Consider the following 15,251-nt stretch of genomic DNA (forward strand, 5'->3'; position numbering starts at 1 on the left):
GTTACTTCGATTGGGTTTAATTCTTGGAAATATAAATATGACACAATGTAAGTATGCATAATAGAAGTATAATGATACATTAAAAATACAGGATTTCTGGATAAATAAATTATTAAGTTTAAGGTATCAAAAAGTGAATTAATTTTGTTTTCTTCGGTTAACAGTCTAACGTTAATTACATATTTATAAATGTTTGGCTATAGATGGAAAAGTTTGTAAAATGCAAGAGAAAGATAAAATAAGATGCCATATTAATTGTAATTAATGTTAGAGCAACGATACATGTACCAAATCCTGAAACTTAGAATCCATACGTCTGTTCTAAGTATTAATTTTGAGTAAACACCTGCCTGCGGTATATCGTGTGATTAAATACTAATACTAATACTGGCAACAGTTCAATAGCAACAAATATGAGGATTTTGAACAAGTCATTAAATCACGAAATTATAAAAGAAAAGAGAATTATCGATTGTATACATATAAAAATACATTGTACATTTTCTATATAAATAAATTTTTCAGAAGGGAAAAAATCTACCTAAGTAATATACGAGTATTACTCATATGCCTATTCCAGAGAATAGAAATAGAATTTGTTGAAATTCTATTCTTTAATTTCTATTTGCGCACGCGATTCAAATCTCGTGCACTCGTATTACGATCATTTTATTTCGATGGCAACGTTACAGAATAATTTCTCTTGTAGATAGACAAGAGAGAGAGAGAGAAAGAGAGAGAGAGAGAAAGAAAGAGAGAGAGAGAGAAAGAGAGAGAGAGAGAGAGAGAGAGACTAAGAAATTTATTGTATAAATCTATCTTGTAAGTTCACGTCGTTGTGAATAACAGTAACAATGGCAGTGAAACGCTCTTAGCGTGCTTGTGTCTTATAAAAATATTCAACCGTGTCTTTAAGTATCGAGCTGTTATCTCGCAATTTTACGAAAGTTTTTGTAAAATCTTCCGTTAAATTCTATCAGTATAATGGAAGTAATTTGTATCGTTCACACGATGAGATTCATTTCCTCCGTATGATGTCCTATACGTCCTATAACAAATGGCCAATTTCTTTTCGAGATCCTTTCCAATTCTCCCCGTAAGAGATTCAGAAGGTCGTCGAGATATCGCAGATCATGTACGTCCTGTCGTAGTTTGCTGGTATTGGACGAGATGTCTGCCATTTTCTGTTCGTCACACTGAAAAATACAGTACCAAGAAAATTTATGCTTGCAATTTTGATCTTATGGACTTTCCAAGGATTTTCGGGTGATATATTTTCAAAACTATTACTTGAAAGTTCTTTCGAAGATTAGATATGTCTCGACAAATGTCTTTGTTGCTAGCTTGAAGTTTTTTTATTTTGTTTTGAAGATGAATTAAATGTTCTTTCTCGAGAACTCCCGACATATTCTCATCCGTTTCAATGGTCAAGGCCAGCCTGGTCAATTGATCGTGTGAGGACGTGCTGTCGTGAAAACTATCTTCCTCAAGAAGAACCATAGCTTTCTCGGGATTTGTGTCGAGTACTTCAAGAATCGATACCACCTCATTGGTAGTAGAACGTTGTCCCTGCAGAGAAGTAAACAAAAAAAAAAAAAAAATAAATAAATAAATAAATAAATAAATAAAAGAAAAAACAGAAGTGAAAAATAATTTTTCATTGATACAATCTATAAGGAAAAGAAATTAAAGTAGCAAATTAGATTTTTGAAAAACTAATTTTCATCATAGCTAGTAATTTCTGGATCAAAGTTTTTAAATTGACAAAAAGTCAATTATTTTCAGATGAAATTTATGGAAAATCAACATATACATGGTAGTGATATACATCTTTCGTTTGATAGGAAATTAACAGAAAAAGACATTACCTCTTCTTCTTCCAATTTTCCTTGAAATTATTTTCTACGCTTGTTAGTACATAATTTAATAAATATTGTATTTTTCCATTCTTCTTTTAGAAAATTACTTTTTGTACAAAGTTCATGAATAATTGAACATTAGGAAACGAGGAGAGGCATAGTTACGATCCAAAAATTTCTACCAAATTTCCAAAAAGTGTCCATATTTTTTCAATGAATTAGTATCTACTTTTACCAACTGAATAACTTTCTCTACTTAATATAGCAAAAAATAGAACCTGTGTGGTATCGAGCTTGTAATTCGTCGTTGCCAACTCGTCACTGAGACAGAGAGGAGGAGTGCTTTGCAAATTCGAGGTGTGGGTATTGGAGCTCGAATCGTTGCTCTGGATACCGGAAGTGTCTTCGAACGGAGTCGTTTCAGAGCAACCGCTGGAAGAGTTGCGTGTCTCCATCTTGCCACTGTTCTCCCATGTGTCATTCAATCTCTCGCAACTGGATCTCTTGCTGAACGAATAATCGGACACGTTCAGGCTGCTTGAATAATCGGACATGTCTTCCGTTTTCGTTTCGTTTTTATCGTTTATCGTCCCGTTGTCCCCGTTATAGACTCGTTCATATTTTTTCCAACGATGCAAGTCAATTATCGGTACCACTATTTCCTTCGGATTGGGATTCATGAAAGTTTTCATTTGCATTCCACCTGACGAAATGTTTTAAGATAGAATATAGATTCCATTTACACGAACTCACTTTAACTTATACGTACATTAACTTTGAATTCCAATTGTAATTTAATCTACTTACTGTTTAACTCTTGCAATTTGTCTTATATACATATATTACATACATATGTTATGTTTTACGTATGTTTCATACGTGTGACCAGCGAAAATGTATCTCTCAATATTTAGATTAGATCTCAATATTTAGATTAGAATTCAACACAACAAGCCTTATTACGCGAACATGAAATTACCGACGAGGAGTCGCACTAGTATATCGAGCGAACGAAATGAATTATTTTCCTAACTTGATTTTCCTAACGAAGACAAATGTCCGAGAATGCAGATAATTCTAATCGCCCTAACGTTTCCATAATCGTAAAAAAATTCATTCGTTACGACTATATCCAGATACTATACGAAGGGTATTCAAAATTTACAAATCGAAAATAAGCGATCATTTATATGTCAATGATCGATCGAGAAGATCGAGCGGAAGATTACAGAAAAGATATTTTATCAGGAATAATCAGAAGCGTTTCACGGGATGTCCAAGTTTCATCGAGAATACGAACGTATTTGACAAACGATCGAGGCCATTGCGGAACAAGTTTAAAAGCACAGGCGTTCGAACGAAAGTACGTCTAACGAGCATGAAGCGAGCCGATTTCACACATTGGTAAACCGCGAAACTTTATTAGGTCAGACACAATAGCCGGGTTATATTCAAGTTAGCTGATGGCAGGTCCGCATTGGAACAAGTTTGCGATCCGCTGTTGCACGCTCTGCGAATGTCGAACCGGCACGAGCACTCTCTCTCTCTTTCTCTCTCTCTCTTTCTTTCTTGCTGTCTCCCGCATTCTTCCGAACAGCAAGATACATACCATCTTGGTTGGAGTCGATAAGACAGTCCAACTGGTGGCGGCAGTGAGACGTCTTCCATGGATTATCTGTCATGTCTCTCACTTGAGAGATCGACAAGTAGCGGGGCGACGGCGCTAGTATTCGGTACTTCTGAGATCTGACCAGCCTTTCCGGTGTGTAGCACGTGCCGTGTGAGTTCTGCGACTTCGGGTTCGAATCGTCCGAACACCGTGTCTCGTCTTCCGTTAGAAATGGCGCGACGTCCTACAATTTCATCGATCTGTTTAAATTTGATCGTTTCCTGCGAGAAGGATCGCAATCGGTTACGTGTACACGTACATATTTAGAAAGAAATATCAAATTTCACAAGAGAAACAACCTTTGTAATATTTTAGATCGTTCGGATGATAACGCATCCTGATAACGCTAACGAGTTTATTTCTTACGCCTCTCGACATTCAAAGGGGCAGCTTGCAATTTGTTTTTAATAAAAAATGACAGTATATGATAAATTACATGAGAAATAACGCGTTCTAGTAATCGGAAGCTGTTATAGCCACTCGCGACACCACGGAGTAAATATTATAATAGAAAACGATCTATGTTTTGAGTCATTGTATCGTCGGATGAAAATTTCTCGATTCTATCAAGACACTTTGTTCATTTGTTGCGTAATTACTTGTAACGATAGTCGCGACAAGTTCTCGGGAATAAAACATCTCTGAAGAAGTCAAATGATGTCAACTTACCGTTCCTTTCTTAATCGCATCTAGCTCGATAAGATCCACGTCCCAATCTTCGTTAATTAACGACGTAAGTTCTATTTTCTCGTAATTACCGTTGCATTCTTGTTTGAATTCCTGCGCAAGGACATAACTTTCGCTGTCGTCAGAATCTATGCAGGAAAACATCGATTCGGACGATCCCACCGACCGACGATCTTTACTACGAGTTGATCTAGGCGATTTTAGATCGTCCTCGTTGCTCAACCACCATCCAAAATCATCCTGTCTCAACATCTCTCTAAGCTTCGTATCGCCACTGTTTCTTCCTTTTAGACAAAACATCGTAGACGAGCTTTGTTTGATGGAATTTCTCTTCGCCGATTTTCCGATACTTTACGATACAACGAAGATACGTTACATTAAATCTGGAATGAACAAGATTATCGAACGTTAATTCAAATTTGTCGAAACAAAAGTGAGATTCCTCGATAATTTACGTTTCACACGAACACGTAGCCAATATTCTAGGCAGTCGTTATTTTAATAACGTTACTTAATAATAATTTAATAATGTACTTTTATACGATATTCAGTGGGTTTTTAATCTTTAAGTTATACGTAGGTTCATACGTAATACAAGTTCTTAAGATCCCTGATCTCCCTGAAGTTCTCCCTGCTTTAGAAAAAGAATGACTCTTTACTACGACTATTGCTGCAATTACTACGATATACGTATATGAAACATCTTTTCGTAAGTTCAGACATAATTTTCATCTCGTACTTTGCTCGGATATTATTCAAGAATAAAACGCGGCTATCTATGAAATGACATCATTATTACATTATGTTAATGGCGTTTTACTAATGAAGAACTTCACTCTACTCTCCTATCTTCTTTCAAACGTATCTCTCTCAAAGTAAGTTATGTCCTTTATTTCAGTAGTCTTATCAACACCGAATTACGTACACATGTACATTATCTGTCTGGGTCAGCGTATTCATCGACTCATTTACAGAGAAAATTTCAGCCAATAATTTCTATTCGCTTTATCTAGCTTCTATGATGTAATCAGAGGACAAATTCCTCCGTTCAATTTCCATTTGACGTTTCGTTGTGCGTCATCGGGCAACTTTACAGGAAACAACGTTTCTCGCCTGTTTTTCCTATTTACCATTGCAAACGTTATTGGACCGATGAACGACGAACAGTTGGTCAAAGATTAAAACCGTATCTTAAACTGTCTTGATAATTCTAGCACTAATCGAACGATAAAGTAGAATTCTCCATTTCTCCGAATTTCTGCCACAGGATAAATGGTTCGTTTTATAATTCGCCGATTCTTTCCACTGCAATTTCTCAACCAAATAAGACGACTTCGTTGTCCAAGCGGACAAACCCAATAGATAAAGAGGTTAGGTTAACGGGTCACTAACTGAAATTTCGTTTCGATAAATCGAGTTTTATCATAAGCTCGCAACGCGGAGAAAGAAAATTGCGTAGATTCGAACTAGGAACATAGACGAGAGAATCCATCAACGAGTGAGCCATTATACGTACACTTGCTCGGCTTCTGTATCGGCGACTCGAACACTTGACGTACAACCGAGAACGTCAAACCACCGATAAGTCGAGCGTTCGACGACCAAGTTTCGCATGAATCGTGTCGAATTGAACTACGTTGCTTGTGACTTCGAACTGTACCAGCCGCGCGAGAATTATACACGAGTTAGGGCCATCGCAGCCGCGAGCCTCGATCACCACTCTGATCTCGTAATCTAAAACGCGTTAGTTCGACAGCTGTACGAAGCACCGTTTCAGTTCGACTGTCTCTATGAAACACCGATTTTCTTGACCACTGGTCGCCATGGGGACGCTAATTTAATAACCCAACGGTTCTCGTTTCGTGTCGTCGCGTTCGCCAACGTTTAGAGCGACCGCGCGTCGATTAACGTCGCATGTTCGTTGGTGTCTCGCTCGTTCCCGTGATTCATTTATGCAGACCGATGATTAGATTCAGTCGCGAGAGCAGAGACACCGGCGATATGAAATTTGTGCACGCGTTATGGTTAGATAGTTGGGTTTTTGTACGGAGTATACGATGACTCGGTTGGTAAATCGACAGGGATCGAACGTGCAGCGAATTAGCGGAGAGAAGTGGCGAAGATGTTGCGAGTTTGTGTCGCGAGTGGAGTACGCGTAGTTGTGTTCGACGAAACGTTTCTTATTATAATCGGTCGAGTTTATGTTTCAATTTAGAAATTCTAACGTTTATTGCGGCATTTTGCGAAATATAGTGTTGCATATTTCGACTTGTCCTCTCATTAATCTTTACTTGTTAACGTTATTTTCTTTTTAAATTGTACAACGTTGCATAAAAGCATTCTTTGATCAATAACTAAGCTGATGTACGAACGATGAAGAATTTCTTATCACGATCAAGGAAGTAGGAACATAAGTGTATCTCTAATTCTCAGCATGTCTTCTATTTTATATAATGCTTGACATTAGTATGGAGAAACCGAACTTTTTCACTGGTTATTATCCGTAACTTATACAGCCAGTTGATTTATCAAGAAACAGATTATATTTGCAATTCTAATCTTATCGTCGCCTATTTATTTCGCACTATGTAAATGAACGTAATCCAGGTATGTCTACATACAAAAGAGACATTAATCGTCTTAGCGTTTTACTTAAAAAGCACATACGTATGTATATCTCTGTTTATTTAATCAGATTCATTTGAATCCATTCTTATCTTGAGCTTCCAATTCACATTCCCTCATGAACGCGTGCACAGGCATAAAAAAGGCGATAAAGCGTATTTGTGCGGCATCGTAAAACGCTGATCTTCATCTTTCGTCTTGTGATTTTTCCACTCGGCAATTAGTTCGTATTATTAACTACACTCGTTATTTACGTTACGCTGGCCAAGGAGAAGTTGTCACGTGCGAATTCACACGAAACAGCGTTCGCGTCCGATCAACATAAAATTAATCAAAGAAACTTATATCGATGCAATCACAGTTCATACGTATTCGTCTGAATGAGGCTTCATCGTCTTCGACGAGCAACGATCGCCAGCAACCGTAAAATCTTCTTCGGTTCATGCACTGACCCATACTACGTTTTTCCTCGAGTTATAACATAGTTCAGCCAATGATGAATGCCGGTATTTGTTTTCGATATGGCCTAAATAAATATTGCGATAGCGAGAAATCAATTTTTACTTTTACTCACCTATCAATTCGTATTTGCGGGAGTACATTTTCTTGCGATAACACGATGACCCGGCTTTCGCGATACGAGTTTCCTGTCGACAATGAGTCAAAGCAGTGGCAATTCGAACTTCGTAGATGCGAACGTGAACAGCAGGTGCCCTTCAGATTATCAGATCTGTTTTGTAAACACACATTTTATCTTCACAAGCTATTCTATGTAATGGATACATCTTTGATTCATGTGAGATACGACGAGTGAAAATTGTAGAGTTGCTTGTGGCAGAAACACGACGATGTACTGGGAGAAATCTAGTCAGACAATATTCAAACGTTAGAAATATTTTGCTAATGATCGTATTTGCGAATAACATCGTGCGACATGTAATTATATTATTTGCGATATAATCGTATCTCAATTGCATATTTCAATTTACTTTCTATTTAATTAATTATATATTTATATACAGGATGATCCATAACACGTGGAACAATTGGGCACGGGGTGATTCTATGTGAAAGAATAAGTTGAAAATATGGAATAAAAAGATTTTCATACGACGCTTCGTTTCTGAGAAAATTGTCGTATATTCGAAAATAAGTCAAAATTGTGAAATAATATTTTTCCTTCTAAGCCTTCATTTTCAAGGAAATAATGTTTCAACATGTTTGTTTAGTTAAGAATTGTTCTGATACACTTTAACGAATTTTTAAAATGAAAAGAATATAATAAAAATATAATAAGTATTCGTACAGTTACCGTTCTATGCGATGAAATGTTTTTAAAAAATAGATGTTTTAAAAAATAATCTACATCAAAGTGCATAAAAAGAATAGGTTTGACAGACAATGTCATCGTGACGCAAGATAACGATACAAAGCATAATGCTACTAATATGCGAGCGTGGCTCTTGTATAATGTTTAGAAACACTTAAAAACACCTCCACAATCACCAGATGTAAACGTTATTGAAAATATTTGGGACCACCCGAAACGAAAAGATACAGAGTTACCATATTTCAGCAAGAAATGATTTAAAGAAGGCTCTTTTAGAAGAATGGAAAAGAGTACTTATCTATTCGATAAATTCACTGCTACGACGGTTTCGAGCCATAATAAAATCAAAAGGAAACCCCATTGAGTATTAAAATGGTCAAACCTAGTGATTTCCTCTCTTAGATATTAGGCGAGTCTTATTCCTTTCCCACTATACTGTAACTGTATGAATATTAATCACGCATATATTCTTGCCATTTGTTAGATACTTGTTAATATCTCCGCAAAGGACACAGGTAACCCATTTTCTTTTTATGAAAATTATTTTGCGGCTTGATAAGAATATATACGTATTTCTTATTTGCTAAAATTTCGTTGATAGACGATGTTCTACAATAGTTTTGTTGAAATTAATTACTGTACGAATACATCTTACACCGACTGTACGTTTTTACATATGAAAATATATTATTGTATATCTTCGAGTTACTTTCACAGGTAGTTTAACATCCTGTTGATTATTTTTCTTGTTCAATTCGGAATTAGTTAATCAAAATTTTGAATTCGATTTTCTCGGAAATGTCACACGAAAAAAATGTTATTTTCTCTCGTAGAACCGCCTTGCACCAACTTGTATCATTAGTTACGGACCAACCTGCAAGTATGATTACTCGTTATTAGTTGTTATACATTACATTATATCTATATTTTATTTTATATTTTGTATCATATTTAATAAATACACACCTTTCATCAACATTTGCACAGATTTCGTTCTACTATCACTACGTTTTATCTTTTCGGACGGATGTGACATTTCTTCATCGCGCGCAATATTTTTGTTAGGAAATTACATCGGAGACAAACGAACGACACTGCGACACAAAATTGTGATGTACATCGAAAAACAATAAGACTGAACGACTCATGCGTTGATTGAGTCGTAATATATATCAGTGGATATATACAATGGAACAACAGGTTGTAAGGTTTTCGTGTTTCGAAATTTTATCGTGTCACCGTGACGTGAGTTTTCATAATAAACAATGCGATTAATTAGAGACATTTATCTAATAATTATTACCACGAAGAGAACTTTAATCGTACTGGCTCGCGTATATCTGCAATGGTGAAGAGATATACTTACTCTTTCACGCGATAGCATCGAGTTTCATGATTGAAACTAGTATACTTAAAAAAAAAAAAAAAGGAGACGTCTAAGTAATTGTTGTATAGATTGTTTCAGAACAGTGAGTGTGAGATATGTCCATTAATATCATCGATAACAAGGCCTAAAAATATTTAACTGAGGGGAAAAATTAATACTCGATGAAGCATACACGTATTTGAGATGATTTCGCACGCGTTGAATTTTTATGTATGCATAAATATTAATGTTTCATTAAAAATGGTAGTCACAGTCGTTATAACGCCTGAAATCAACATATAGAAATCAATTTTTTATTCCCAAAGTAGCTCTTATATAAGAAATATAATTTATGCACATATCCTTATTTTGCAATTTTCGTTAGGTTCTACATTTTATTTTCGCAGTACTAGTAGTTTTTGCATTCATATGGAAATATTATTAGATGGTACGAAATTTGATGTACTTAAGATTAACACGGACCTGATCAGGCCCAGTCAAATGATCGGCTTCAAAATTTAATTTAAAGTAAATTTTTATATTATCTGACTTTATGTAAATTCTTATATTATTCGATTAATCAGTTTCTCAATTTTTGTTAATATGAGAATTTACGTAAAGTTAGACGAATAAAAGGAACAACAATGGACGTGTAACTTTAAATTAAATTTTGGAACCGGTCATTTTGAAATCTGGCCTGGTAATGTTAGTGTTAATCTATGTATTAATTTAAAAAATAGAAAATGATATGTAAATACGTTCCGTGACCACTCCATTTGTATTAAAAAATTTTCACAATGATTCTAGCTTTTCAATCGAATGATATAATGAATTTCTAAAAAGCTACGACGATAATTATACATCTCTCTGGTTCCAAAGCAGATCGTATTACAATCTTATAACGTAATGGAATTTCGGTTTCTAAAATTTATTCTCTGGTCACGAAACACTATGCACTAGTTCGTTTTGTGAATCAAACAGACGTTGATTAATAACTTAGATAATGTTGCCCGAAATGTTGTTGCACGTGTTGCAATCCTTTTGTATTCATCCTCACAGTCAAAGTAACTTTCTTAACAAATAATTTCCTCCACGTTTCTACGCTACTTAATTTCTATTTCCTACCAAAACACGCCTGCTGCTACTTACTGTTTTGATAATAAAAACACAATTACGCAAATTCACTTTTCCACAGCACAGACCAGTCGAAATTTCAATGAAATACGCCAGGATACCACGGAGTTATGCAAAGCTGACATGGCGCGCGCGAGGCGCGAAGCGCGAGTGATAACGCGAGGTAGATTGTCTTTGCAATTTTACCGTTTTCTAACAGTCAGCTTGTGGTCTAGGGGTACGAATCACCACCGTAGATTGTGGATACAAACGGGTATTCGAGACTACACGCTGATTTTCGTTTTTTTCAGAGGGACTTTTTCGGTCAAAGGTTGACCTGTATAGATGGGCAAGAGGTTCCGCTAAACAGTTGAATTTTAATTCGCTTTTTAGGACGAATATTCATAAGCGTGACGTCAAAAGGCCTTGATCAGTAATAAAAAGGTGCATCAGCGATAACGTTATCGATACTGTCGTTGCAATTCGATATAACGGGTGTTTCGTGAAACTCAACCGCATGCTCCTTTTATTTTTCCAGTGTGTAGAAATGGACCTGGTCTTATTTAAATGTACGTGCTTACTAATTAATGTTCCCGTATTTAACGTATTACGTGTCACTTGTACCATCTTTGGCCGATAAAACCGTTGAAGTTTCCCCATTGAAACGTTCTCATCTCAGCGTACGTAAAGCAAGGGATGATATGCATCGTGGTTTACATGGAAAGTTCGTGTGGTATAGAATGGGTCAGATGTAACTATCCCATTGTAACTAATTAATTGAAACTGTGGATGAAACGAAAGGAAGTTACATTATTGGTTTTATATATACTACCTACATAGAAGTTGTATTGTAATGAAGAGAAGCGATACATTGATCATTTCTATATTTCCTAAGTAGTCGTGATTATCGAAATATGTATCTATTTGTTCTTGCAGTTTCACGATGATTATACTTTTAGAAGTAAATATTTTACTTTAGGCACCTTATGCACAAGCAATCTTTCTATAAAATCATGATTAGTTGACTTTGCCCTATCATAATATCGAAGCGATTATCTTCTGCACGATAAGGGGGATTAAATCAAGCGTGATTCATGGAACGTGTCGAGAAGTCACGTGGTTGCATGTTGCGGTTTGGTATAAAATGTAGAATGTTATTCTCTGCTGCAAAATGAAACTCAATCAGAGGACGTAATTACTTACATAAGCAAATCGTTCGCACCAGCTTCATCCTTGTATCAAGATAATATCGCAGGTGATATATTAGTTCTTGATTTTTAAAACAATTGGTTCGACGCACTAGATGTATCTTTAATTCCGATTTATTTAATAAAATATACATGCTTGTAGGTAGCGTAATATATGTAAAGTTTGAAAGGGAAGTTACTATGCTAAAGTTTTAATAAAGGAAAATATGTATCTAATAAAGTTCCAAATTTAAGTTAAGAATCTCGAGTTTAGAATAATAATCGAGTACTCGCTATGTATGTATTTTCATATTGTCTCGTATTATTAGAAATTGAATGCGTTTTCTAATATGAGCATCCGAAGAATTTAATATAATACGAGCGATATTTAAGTTTATAACTATGTACGTATAGCGTTGCATCTTATGCAGCTTTTCACGTTAAATTCCAATATGATAGTAAAGATATTGTAATTACTAATCTAATCCTCCGACAGCTAATGTTAGGAATATTACGAAAATTTACTATATTATTGGCTCATCATACAACTCAAAATGTAAGTCTAAATGTATTTTTATTTTTTACAGTGTATATCGTTTCTTTAAAATTGAATAGATTCGATTTATTAAAATGTTATGATATTATAGTATTATCGATTTTGCTTCTTGCGTAAAAAATTTAAATTTTAAATGTCGTCATAAAAAAGAAGTTCAAAGGATTCAGGTTAAAAGACCAAATAGCCCATGCTATCGGATTTTCTCGTCCTCATTTTTCATAGAGAATTTGATATAAATGCAGTCTAATATTAGCCAAAAAGGAAAACAGAACTTTGTCCTATTAAAATTTCACATTTTGCTCTTTATCAAAGAATAAAACACGCAAATGAATGTATGGAATGTATGAAAAACACATTTCTTATTCTAATGAGGTTAGTTCTCAAATTAATGTTTATTTGTCAACTTCGCTAATTGTATTTTGATATTTCGTATCTCGATATCCTACAATTTTGTATAATTTGGAAAGTATAACATTTAAATAAAAAACTGTATCGTTTTATTTTTAAAATGTTATGGAAGTCTTCGTAAAAAGTAAAGTTTTACGATTATATTGTATCTTGTAATTTTGTTAAACAAATTTTATTGGAATTTTTATAGTTTTCAAAACAATGAGTGATGGTGATTACTGAAAAATTTTTTCGCAAAAAGAATATTCGTTCTAATTTATGGCAACGTGTATTTGTAATCATGTTTTATAGACAACATAAATATTTCAGTGTTATTCTGACTTTTAGAGAACATTTTTATTACACAGAAGAAAATATATGTGTCCATTACCATTATTACGCATTTTACTATCTTTTTCATATAAAATAGAACAAAGCACAAAACATATGTATGTCATGTATTTAATGAAATACAAAATTTTCGATTTATCTATCCATATACTACTTATTCAAATAACAATAACTTACCTGTAACAATATCATACCTGTTATCTGGTAGTACGTAAAAATTCAATTTCACAACGGTCGAAATACGATAGTGTTCTATTTCACAATACTAAAAACGTTTCTTAAATCCTGGCGCCACTTTACACTACGAAAGATTTAAAATGCAAACTGATATAAAAAGTTGAAATCAAAACATAAAAGATAAGCAGTGATAAATAAGAAGTAACCTGTCTTCCTTCTACCATACTTTGCACCAAATGGGTCCATTAAAACACTTAAAATCTTGCGATATGGGAACACAATAAATCCACATTTAGCAATGACAAGGTTTAAAGATGCTGTTGCACGGTAAAGTCGATAACGGGTCGTGTGAATGGTACACGATCGATACATCGAAACGATGATTGCACAAGTCGCGAAATTCCGACGCGAAGGGTTAAACGTTGTAGGAAAATCGAAAGATCGACGAACTTTCGAACGAGCGATGAAGAAATCGCTTGGTAAGGAGCGCACTTCCGGCTTCTTAAGGCGCATGTACACAAATATGGCGTCTTGGTGGAGGACGGTGGTGAGTGTACGCGACGACGTGGGGTTTGGCGGGGTTTGTCGGATCGATAGCGCGCATGAGAGTGCGCGAACACCTACGTCGGTGATCGTCGCGACCTGGCCGCCACCGTGAGTCGAGTATCCGGCGAGTATTTCCCGATGTCAATAGCGTACGTGCGTCCGAGTGACGAGCACCGGAGCCGGTAGCTCGTCGACGAGATTCCAGTCGGTCGTGTGTGCCCATTTCGCGCGTTTCTTCGCTTAAGTACCCGTCGGTTTCCTTCATTTGGATCGTGCTCCGATAGAGAGCCGATCATCCGGACCTGTTCGCCGCGAGTGTATAAGGTTATGTTCACGGTGGTTACGCGCGGAAGTATCGCGGAAGCCGGTATGGAGTCTCGTTGAAAGTGATATGTCCGTGATGTCACGAGGCTCGCCCTGGTGCTTCGACGCACCAGGGACGAGAAAATCCATGCTTTTTCTAACCATCGCCATCCTCTTCGGCTTGTTGTCGCGAGGCGTCGTTGCCGAGAAGAGTAAAAAATGTAAGTAACTGGTCACGCTATATCGACTAGTTTTCTTCACTTTTTTCTTTTTACCGTTTTCACCGCTTATAATTATTTTGCGTGTATCATATCGTCCGGACAAGTGGGATTATTATTGTTTTAGAGCCGAGATGCAGTTTGAATGTTCCGTGTCATGCGCTTCGGAACTCACTCTCTGAAGTTGTCGCGATTTATCACAGATTTCCATCACGTTTTTGAATGACAATACGAGTTATTCCAAACCGTTTTATTGTTACTATAACTGATGTATTTTTTAATTGCATTTTAATTTCATTTTTTATCGTTTTGCATTCATTTGATTTAAGTGATTATAGGTTAGAAAGTTCGATACAAATTGGATGTTTTTATTAGTAAGTTATTTAAAAAAATCTTTTTCGTTAAAAAAGTGTCGCGTTCTATCTGATTCACTTCGTTCAGTAAATACCGGACCACTTTGCTCTTGAACATAATCGTTCTGAAATATTACTTGGTAATTAATGCAAATAATACGCTTATCGTGAAAAGTTCAGATTAGAAAGTTGCGGGTATTCATAGATACAGTCAGGGAAAAGAAGTTAAATTAAACTTTGATTAAAATAGTGCAATTGAAAGAAAGTATTTAGTTTTATCCTATTTTGAACTTACTCATCTCGATACTGATTGAATAGATATCTTTTTATTCTGTATAAATCTTTTCAAGAGGACAATGCTTATAAAATAAATCTGTTCATTCACCTTGTACAAAATTCTTTTTCTTTTTTATGCTATTTAACGGTTGCTTCCGTTGTTTCTGCGCTATCACCAAAACCACGTGGGAAGAAGCTATGTATACTTTGTATGTCGTTCGCGTTTCTTTATATACTATCACCATTTA

At 35.5% G+C, this 15,251-nt stretch overlaps 2 protein-coding genes across 10 annotated transcripts in view; one reads left to right on the forward strand and one right to left on the reverse strand.

Annotated features, from left to right (window-relative positions):
• Nucleotides 1-48: 48 nt before the first annotated feature.
• Nucleotides 49-13,523, reverse strand: LOC126919328 (uncharacterized). 8 transcript variants are annotated; one of them, XM_050728374.1, is made up of 7 exons: nt 13,325-13,523; nt 7,415-7,570; nt 4,198-4,598; nt 3,469-3,712; nt 2,138-2,562; nt 1,291-1,569; nt 49-1,196 (listed from the first exon to the last, which is right to left on the reverse strand). In XM_050728374.1, exons 3-7 carry the CDS (start codon nt 4,513-4,515, stop codon nt 1,005-1,007), a joined length of 1,458 nt encoding a protein of 485 aa, XP_050584331.1. In that variant the 5' UTR covers nt 4,516-4,598; nt 7,415-7,570; nt 13,325-13,523; the 3' UTR covers nt 49-1,004. The 8 variants fall into 8 exon arrangements, with proteins under 8 accessions (XP_050584331.1, XP_050584332.1, XP_050584328.1 ...); XM_050728375.1 differs by lacking the exon at nt 13,325-13,523 and adding an exon at nt 9,137-9,285; XM_050728371.1 differs by lacking the exon at nt 13,325-13,523 and adding an exon at nt 9,137-9,268 and having other exon boundaries at nt 7,415-9,044.
• Nucleotides 13,524-13,960: 437 nt separating this feature from the next.
• The window catches only part of LOC126919335 (uncharacterized), a 292,145-nt gene continuing 290,854 nt past the window's right edge, over nt 13,961-15,251 (forward strand). The window contains exon 1 of one of the 2 annotated variants that reach the window (XM_050728402.1): nt 13,961-14,377. In XM_050728402.1, the coding sequence (XP_050584359.1) occupies nt 14,245-14,377 (133 nt within the window). In that variant the 5' untranslated portion in view covers nt 13,961-14,244. The remainder of the gene's footprint in view (nt 14,378-15,251) is intronic. The other variant, XR_007711561.1, reaches the window with a different exon arrangement.

This window comes from Bombus affinis, chromosome 8, assembly GCF_024516045.1.
Source record: "Bombus affinis isolate iyBomAffi1 chromosome 8, iyBomAffi1.2, whole genome shotgun sequence".
Classification (NCBI taxonomy): Eukaryota; Metazoa; Arthropoda; class Insecta; order Hymenoptera; family Apidae; genus Bombus; species Bombus affinis.